This window comes from Acanthisitta chloris, unplaced genomic scaffold (assembly GCF_000695815.1).
Source record: "Acanthisitta chloris isolate BGI_N310 unplaced genomic scaffold, ASM69581v1 scaffold31752, whole genome shotgun sequence".
Classification (NCBI taxonomy): domain Eukaryota; kingdom Metazoa; phylum Chordata; class Aves; order Passeriformes; family Acanthisittidae; genus Acanthisitta; species Acanthisitta chloris.
The window spans coordinates 1,152-10,017 of record NW_008660407.1 but is presented as its reverse complement, the minus strand read 5'-3'; the positions used below and the strand labels follow the sequence as shown (position 1 = coordinate 10,017).

At 50.9% G+C, this 8,866-nt stretch overlaps 2 protein-coding genes across 2 annotated transcripts in view; one reads left to right on the top strand and one right to left on the bottom strand.

Moving 5' to 3' along the window:
- Window positions 1-3,472, top strand: part of WIPI1 (WD repeat domain, phosphoinositide interacting 1) — an 18,450-nt gene extending 14,978 nt beyond the window's left edge. Inside the window, exon 12 of the mRNA XM_009069804.1 lies at window positions 2,932-3,472. Within this exon, the coding sequence (XP_009068052.1) occupies window positions 2,932-2,979 (48 nt within the window). The 3' untranslated portion in view covers window positions 2,980-3,472. The remainder of the gene's footprint in view (window positions 1-2,931) is intronic.
- Window positions 3,473-4,617: 1,145 nt separating this feature from the next.
- LOC103797584 (arylsulfatase G-like) overlaps window positions 4,618-8,866 on the bottom strand; it is a 4,782-nt gene continuing 533 nt past the window's right edge. Inside the window, exons 2-3 of the mRNA XM_009069803.1 lie at window positions 5,159-5,249; window positions 4,618-4,886 (exon numbers count right to left, since the gene is read on the bottom strand). Coding sequence (XP_009068051.1) covers window positions 4,618-4,886; window positions 5,159-5,249 — 360 coding nt within the window. The remainder of the gene's footprint in view (window positions 4,887-5,158; window positions 5,250-8,866) is intronic.

The window sequence follows — 8,866 nt, the reverse complement described above, 5'->3', positions numbered from 1 at the left end:
TGCTGAACCTGCTCTTGAACTTGTGGTTTGGGGCCAAGCAAATGCCAGTGAGCAGGAATCATGCTGCTCCTGGATGAGCCTTCCTGCTGGGACTGTGCTGTGTGAAAGCAGCCCCAAACCCCTGCTGGATCACAGCAGGTGCTTTACTGAATGAGCTTTGATCTCTCAAAATGCTGTCAGTAACCTGACAGAGCAAGTGGCATGTGTAATGTTCAGGAGGAGGTGGTGTGGGAGGGAAGGCACTGCCCATAAATACTCCCTGATAGAGTGGCTCAGCAAATGGAGCTTCCAGATAAAGTCTTGGGCTTTGGGTTTGCCCCTCGTGGTGTGAGTGTACAGAGAGAGCTAGGCAGGATGTTTTGATGCTCTGAATTTCACTGAACTTGGTTGTTTTCTCAGCACTAAGAGATTCAGTTCAGTGACACGTTCAAGGGGATTTTCAGGCATTGGTCACTCCTGTGTGGAGCAGGAGGGAGAGAAAACCTGACCTTATCCAACACAAATGTTTTGACAGCATTCTGCTTTGAGGAAGCATGGGAAGGGTTTTGTTTGTTTTCCAGTGTGCAACAAAAAGACTTTTAAAAAAACCTCAAGACTTGTGACAAAATGGAATATTCACCCACAGCCCATGGTATGGCTTTGAACTCAGATGTGGCTCTGGAGAAAGTGCTCAGAGCCTGCAGTTCCTCTCCAGTTTGAAACATCTTGTCTTCCCTTGACCTCAAGCAAGACTTCAGGGGCTCAGCTGCTAAAGAGTGAGGAAAACCAGCTTCAGCCTAACATAAAATCTGTGAAAAACTGCCTCTTCATTAAATGGAAGGAGGGACAGATCAGAGAGGAGCTGAGAAGCCCAAGAAGGACTCATAAAAAGTGACTGCACAAGAGCAAACGTGGATGTTGCTGCTGATTGTGCCAGGACTGCAGAAGGATCCTGCAGCAAGAGGTTACACCAGTTCAGTGGCATCTCCTGCACTGATGGGGTGGATTAAGCACTCCCAAGTCACTGCTGATCTTAGGCAGGAAGGACTCAGGTGTTCCTGAGGTGGACAGCAGGCTGGAGCCACGGGTGAGGAGCAGGTGCTGTGCTGCATGTGCAGGGAGGAGGCTGTGGAGTCCTCACTCTGGGGGATTAGAAGAGCAAACCAGCTCTGGCTGCAAACAGTTGTGGCAATTACAGCTCTTTTGGGCTCACCTGCCTGAGCAGCTGCTGCTGTTCCCTGGGTCTATCAGTGAGGTTTCCAGCAGTGTTGGGAGCTGTTGGTGTATGTTTTGGGCCAGGTAAGGCACTGCTTGGTCAGCTCCACTTTTGGGAGCCACCACAGTGGCTGTCCCCGGCAAGGTGTGGTCAGAACAGTTTTGGGGTAGTGCTGTGAGGTCTGGCAAAAGAAATCCTACAGGATTCTGCAAACAAGATGGCCTGTGTGCACCTGGGGAGTGCAACCACAACTAGAGGATCTTCTTAAATCTGCTGGATTCAGTAGGAAAGGTGATTTCTTGTAGCAGATTGCTCAGTGCTTTTCCAGGCAAGCATCCTGTGTTTGGCTGCAGGGACCAGAGGTGATGTGAAGGCTCTATCAGAAGATCCTTTTCATGAAGTCAGGTGAGATTGCATACAGCAGTTCAGCTCTTCAAAGAGACTTCTCCTCACTGATCCTCAGTCACTCTTATAAACCATCTCTCCCACATCGATTTTTGGCTACTTCAAAACGGTTTTGGGCACTTTCCTGTGCTGCCAAAAGATGCTGCTGCCTGTAGGAGGGAGAAAATCAGGGGAAGGTCTGCAGAGGGTCCATATACCCCTTCACTGCTCCAAACCAGAAGAAACCAGGTTGCAGATCCTTCTTTGTCTCCATGGGATCAGTATTTGCCCAAATTCCTCTCTGCTGTTTGCTGGATGGTGTTCCACTCGTTCTGTGGCATGGATATGGACACTAATGATTTGAAGTGATTTTTCTGACAGCTGGCTCTTAGCAGAGGAAAAGCCATAGATTTTGCAGTGAAGCTTGACAAGTAATCATGTTTCATGGGGGATGAATAAGTTTGGCAGAGCCTGAATGGCCTCTTGCTCCTGCCCTGGTAGCTCAGACTGGTATTTTGGGCAGCTGGGGCTTGCAGGATTAAGCTCATCTTATCTGTACATGATCTGCTGTCCCTTGGGAATTGTGCAATCCAGTGTCAATGCCTGTACCTCAAAACCAGGCAAGTCATGGTCCAGAAGCTCCCAGAGAAACGGATCTGGGAGGAGGAACTGGCAGAGACCTTTCCTACAGCTGAGGTTGTGAGACATTGGTCAGAGCTGAGAACTGCCTGGGCTCATGGTTGGTGTCAGCAGCTGCCTCAGAATGAGATGTCCACAGCTGATCCAGGAGCAGGGACACATTTCACCCTGGGGGCTCCATGGCATGAATAGCTGATGGGACATGGATCAGGGTCTTTGTTGCTGCCTGTTTTTCTCTGCTCCTGCTTTACTCTTTCTCTCAGAGGCTTTGCTGGTGCTTAGGCTGGACTTCCTCTCCCTTAATCCTCTTTAACGTGTTGGTGTTTAACTCTGGGATGCACCTGGAGAACCTGAGAGTGATGCATGCACACACCTTTCCCTCCTGCCATGCCAGAGCTGAGCTTTTTGGGAGGACTTAGCAAGGCAAATGGACTTCACCCCATGTACCTGCACTCCCCCAAACGTGGCTGTGCCCAGCACAATGCCAGGCAGAGGCAAGACACACTTATCACCAAGCCAGATGGTTCCTGTTCCCCGGACTGCAAATTTGGGGAGGGGGGAGAGTCAATCAACCTCTCACAAATCTGCCTTTGAAGGGAAAGTAAAACACTGCAGGACATCCCTGCCCCTTTCTCCTCCCACGTGTGTAAACCCAACTGGAAACACACCCTGTTGCTGGGAAAAGTAAGGCCCTTCTGTTTTGATTTTGGTAGATAATCTTGTGCCGTGGAGGTCAACCAGGCAAAGCCAAGAGGTCATGAGGAGCAGCAAACAGCCACACTTGGGACAGCTGCTGGGAAGTGCTTTGGAAAAGCCAGGAATTTCGAAGAACAGATCTGTGAGTCCCCAAGATGAGAGAAAAAAAATCAATCTAAGGTGGGCCACACTTTTTCCTCTGGTATGTGGAAGTGAATACCTGGCCCTCAGCCCCTGTATCAATTGGTGTCTGGGTGGGGTGTCACTGTACTGTATGCACATTGCTCTATTTAACAAACTCTATGTTAGAACCACAATGTAAATGCTAATTTAATCAGATTTGTATGTAACCAGAATTTTATATACCCATTCGTCCCTTTTCTAATTTATGCTGTTTTATGTGTATAAATGTACTTATAGGAAGAGATATTAAACTTATGTCTTTGTACAGTATATACATACTATTTTAACCCAGGCAAAGTATTTTTGCAGTGATATTAGAGGAGATGCCATTTGCTACGTTTAAAGACAGAATAAAGTCACAGTCTGTCCCTGGCAGCTCCTGCTCTTCTTTGTGGGGCCCTAAAGATGTCAGTCTGGATGAAGTTTTGGGAGTGGGGAGAGTGGGTTTGGGGAGCTGGGGTGAGGACAGCTGCTCCCACATGACCCAACCCAACCCATCTGGCCAAGTCCACACCAATCCATTTACAGCTTGGCCAAAGAAAGATCTGGGTGTGTAAATCAGAGCCCAAAGTTGTTTCAGAAAACCCTCACTCAGCTGCTGAGAAATCTTGGTGGTTTCTTGACTTTCAGTTGCAACTTCAGTTCTGGCTTTGCAGTTCCCCAGGCATTTGCACCTGCCCAGAAATGGCCCCAGAAGAGCTGTGTTACCCCACCTGTGCCCCCTGGCATTGCCTCTCCCACACACCTTGCAGAAAGAGCCTTTCCCAAACACTGGGACTCAGGTGCAGGTGGCAGCATAGTCCCTAAGCTGTGCTGTGCAGGACAAGCTGAGCATCCTGCCCACGTGTCAGGGACAGCCCAGGCCTCCCTTACTCCCACAGACACTTTGGTCTTCCATGACCCTGCTATGAAAGCTCAGCCAGCAGCTGGTGGGGCAGGTGTTCTGTTTCCCAGAGCACTCACCTGGTGCCAGCTGGGAATTTTCTCTCTGCACCCACAGACTTCCAGATTCTCAGCAGCAGAAGGGATGTTTGCTCAGAGGATGTGTGCCCTGTGCTCCCCTGCCTCATGCTCCCACCAGCCACTCTGTAATGCCTCTTTTTTAGAGGAAAGCCAAGCACATTTCCCAGAGGAATTCTCTCCCAAAGCCAACTATCACAGAATATAGTTTTAATCCAAGACCTGGCTCTTTCCCAGAGCTAAAGAACCCTACAAAAAGCCTTCCATGTGCCCAGAGCCACCAGGTACTGCAGTGAAATGCTCTGCCAGGGTGACAATCCTGCTCTGCAGGAAAGGAGACCCTCTGTGTGCCCCCCAGACCCACATCTAACTCACCTCTCTGCTTCTAGCATGGAGCCAAGGGCACTGCAGCCTCCATCCCTCTCCATGGCCAACCTCCAGCCTGGAGCCAGCACATCCCATTCACAGACAACAGACTCAGAGAAGGAGCAGCCTGAGCAATTATTTGCTTAGAGACAGGTCTGTGTTGTTCTCCTTTCCACGTGAAGACCCAGCGTGGCCTAGTGGCACCGACAGACCACGTGCTGCACATTGCAGCAGGGAATCGCCGCCGGGTCCTTGGAGTAATCTGCCACTGAGACATTGTCTGCTGCAATGTCCTCCAGGGCTTGGCCATAAGCCCTGCTGATCATGGGCAGCACTGCTTGGTACTCTCTGGATGCCACATCCAAAGGCTCCTGCTCCTGGATATCACGATCCAGGTTGAAAATGAGGGGGGGCTGGTGATGCTCAGCCAGCCCAGTGCTCCCATCGCAAGCCATTGCCCCTCCTAGGGAGGAAAGAGAACAAAACTGTAGTCCAGGCTGCCCAGGGATCCCCTCTGTGTTCCTGTGGTGGCACAGTCCCACACTGTCCCAGCTGCTAATTCCAGAGTGCATCTGGGGCCAACAACCCTGGGCTTCAGAGGCAGGTGGGCACATACTTATCCCTACCTGTGTTTGCTCTTGCAAACCTGAGTTAGTTTTTACCTACATCTGCAGGGAACCAAGGATTCCAGAAGTGTTTTCCTAGACTTTAGGATCTCTGGAAGGGGCACAGTACCTGTGGTGTAAAATGCCTTGTACTGAGCCAGCCGTAGTGCCTCTATCTCTCCATTCTTCCCAGCTGCCCCACTGTTGGGGTGGAGCAGAACCTGGAGGAGGGACAGAAAAGTGCCTGTCAGCCCATTGCAGGGAAAAGCTGTTCTGTGAGACCTACTCCCTTCCCAGATGAGACCACATCCCACTTATGCACACATTTACAGACACCATTCAGCCCCTGGACTGGGCAACCAATGGAGTTTTGATTGCTGAAGGGTGGGATGATAGCAAAAGGGCCCCAGGAGACACCAACAACTCTCTTGTGCCTTTGTGGCCCTGCAGGATCCCCTGAATTTAGCTCTCCAGACCAATTCTATGTCAAGAAAGTGACCATCAAGGTGTGGGGGCTTTCAGCAGAGCAGGACAGAATATAGAGTCATAGAATGGTTTGGGTTGGAAGGATCTTAATGATCATCTCATTCCATCCCCTGCCATGAGCAGGAACACCTTCCACCAGCCCAGGTTTGCTCCAAGCCCTGTCCAACTTGGCCTGGAACACTCCCAGGGATGGAACAACCACAACTTCTCTGGGCAACCTGTGCCAGTGCCTCAGCACCCTCACAGCCAATAATTTCTTCCTAACATCTAATCTAAATCTCATCTTTTAGTTTAAAACCGTTCCCCTTTGTCCTGTCACTATCTGCCTTGGGGAACTGGGATGGTCTCAGGTGCCCTATGTCACCACCACCTCCCTGTGTGCTCACAGCTCAGCCAGGAACATCCAAGGGAGCTGAATCCCTGGCTGGAGCCAGCAGCCAGCCCCGAGCTGGGGCTGAGCTCATGTGGGTAGGTGAGGGGCTGGAACATCACTCCTGTCCATCCCCACCACTGACTCACCCTGCTGTGCACGGGCTCCCTTCCCTGACAACAGCCATCTGGCACAGGGAAAGGGGTGAGAAGGGAGGGAAGAGGGGAAGGGTGGGTCAGGTCTCTCCCTGTCGGTATTTAGGACACTTGATCCACACAGGACAACTCTTTGGCACTTGGGGCGAGGAGACAAGTGAGCTGGACGGCTCTGCGGCTCCTCTCAGATCATATCTGCCACGGAGCCAATGGCTTCACTGAGGGCTGAGTCACTTGAGGTTTCCTCCCTGGGATTGGAGGTTAAAAGTGATTCAAGAAATTTCCACTGGGCTAAAAAATCAGAAACATCTGCTGAAGTTGTAGGCAGCTGCGGTGCCAAGTTTAGTAACAGCACTCACAGCTGATGAGTGCAGCAATGGCTTAGCAGGTGCCCAGCACAGAGCCTTGCTCAGCATGGAGCATGCCAGGCACCCTGGGCACCCAGAGATGGCCATCCCACCCTGCCCACCACAGAGCTCTGTCTGGCACAGGCACTCAGGGATGTCCATCTCACTCTGCCCATAGAATCACAGAATCACAGAATGTTAAGGGGTTAGAATGGACCCTAGAGATCATCTAGTCCCAACCTCCTGCCCTGGGCAGGGACACCTCCCACCAGAGCAGGTTGCTCAAGACTCATCCAACCTGGCTTTGAACACTGCCAGGGTTGGGGCAGCCACAGCCTCCCTGGGCAACATGTGCCAATGTCTCACCACCCTCATATGAAAAAACCTTTTCCTGATATCTAATGTAAATTTCCCCTCTTTCAATTTGTACCCATTGCCCCTTGTCCTATCACTGCAGTTCCTAACCAAATCCAGGCTCCATCACAGAGCCTTGCCCAGCATGGGCACCCAGAGATGTCCATCCTGTGCTGCCTGGTCCAACCACCATCTCAGGGGCCAGTTGGTACCAGGATTCAGGGTGGGAGGTGATTTCCAAACACACTCAGTTTCCTTTCTTGCTCTCCATTGCAAGGTAAGTGAATTAAAAAAAAACAAACCACCTTTTGGAATTTGGTTTAAAACTTACGTTTTAGGGGAAAAAAAATGAAGGGTGTGAAGTGGAAGAGGTGGTGCAGTGTGAGCCTGCTGCAAGGAGGAACCTCTGCTGCAGAGTCCCCTTGTGCTGACACTCCTCAGGCAGGATAAAGCAGCTCCAAAGCAGGAATCAGCAAATATTCAAGGCCCCATGAAGCCAAGGGACTGGGAACTGAACCAATTCATCTGCCTCCAGCCCTAAAGCTTTGCCTACTCCTCTAGCAACACAGCTGGGATGCTGCCAGCTCCGTGTAAGGGCATTCAAACCTCCCTTCCTACCAACAGCCACGTCCCTAAACCTCTTAAAACCCCATGCTTGGAAATTTGTTATAATTTGCTGTGTAATTAAGGAGCCTGTTTCAATTGATCCCTTTCAAGAAACATTCCCAGGTCTGGAACTCTTCCATTACTCTGTGAGTTTGTTATTTTAGTAAATAAAAAAAATAAAACAAAAACAGAAAAGGGGTAAAAAAGCCTTTTCTCTCCAGAAAACCCATTGCCTGCACTCAGTGCTCCAGGCTGTTTGCAGGTGTGCATCCCTCTGCCATTCAGCTGATGGACTAGGGGGATTTGGCTAACCCTGGTACCCTTGGGGCACCTTGTAGGATGAGGTTATTTTTCCTGCCAGCAGGACCTTGGTGCCACCCCAGCTCCATCCCCAGCTCTGCCAGTGCCAAGTGCATGGACTGGGATGCTGAGCAGTGTCACCTGGGCAGCTCACACTGGGAGCCTCAGCTGCCCCAGGGACCCCAATTAGGAACATGTGGTAATTGTGTGGTGGGGGGAGCAAAGGAACTGTTTTTGGGAGGATTTGTGTCAAGGAAAGCCCTGCAAAAGGGAGTCACTATGGGCTGCTCACAAGCAGGAGGTGAGGGGTGGAGAGCCAAGAGGAAAGGGAGCAGAGACACAGACTTGCTCCTGATCATCCCATGGGGCTGGAGCAGGTGGCACTGTGTGTCCCCTCCAAGGTCACCCCATCCCATGGCAGCATGAGTGCACCCCCTGGGGGGAATTCCATGCAGGAATAACTGGTGTGAGCTTGTGCCCAGCAGCATGCCCTGACACCCAGCAAACCATTGCTGCCTGCAAACCATCACTCGCAATAAACCATCACTCCCAGCAATCCACATCCCCAGCAAACCATCACTCCCAACAAACCATCATTCCCAAGAAAACATTGCTCCCAGCAAACCATCAGTTCCCCTCCTCCCAGCACTGCACGTGCAGAAGAGGATTAATCCTGCTGGCTGCATCCCATCCCCTTCCCTGCTTCATCTCCCAGTTCAGCACAGGGTTCCATAAATACGGAGCAAATACCAAACCCCTGATGGACACAGAAAGCAAATCCAAGATCCCGCTGGGAGCTGGCTCACAGTGCTCACAGGAGGGTGGACTTTAAAAGCAAATTCAGGATGTCTCCATGGGGCTGCTTTGAAAGCCAGTTTTTTGCTTTCTTTATCTCTTGATTCTGCAAAAAATCTCATGCAACTCTCAGACAAACGAGTGGCAGTGCAGGTTGTCCTGCAAACAGCATTTTTGGGGCTTAAAGGAGCTGTAAACAGCTGATTGCATGGACAGAGCTGTGGGGTATGGGGTGAGCTGCCCTCATGGAACATCCTAACAACAGGCACATTCCCCAGCCACAGAGCTGAGAGGAGGAGAGCTTCATTGTGTCTTGATCTGCCATGATAAATAAAGTGGATACAACTAGGTCTGAGCCCCTGGGATCTTCTCTTCCCTGCACTGATGTACCTTTTGTGACTGGAAAGGAGACATGCTGTGCTGGG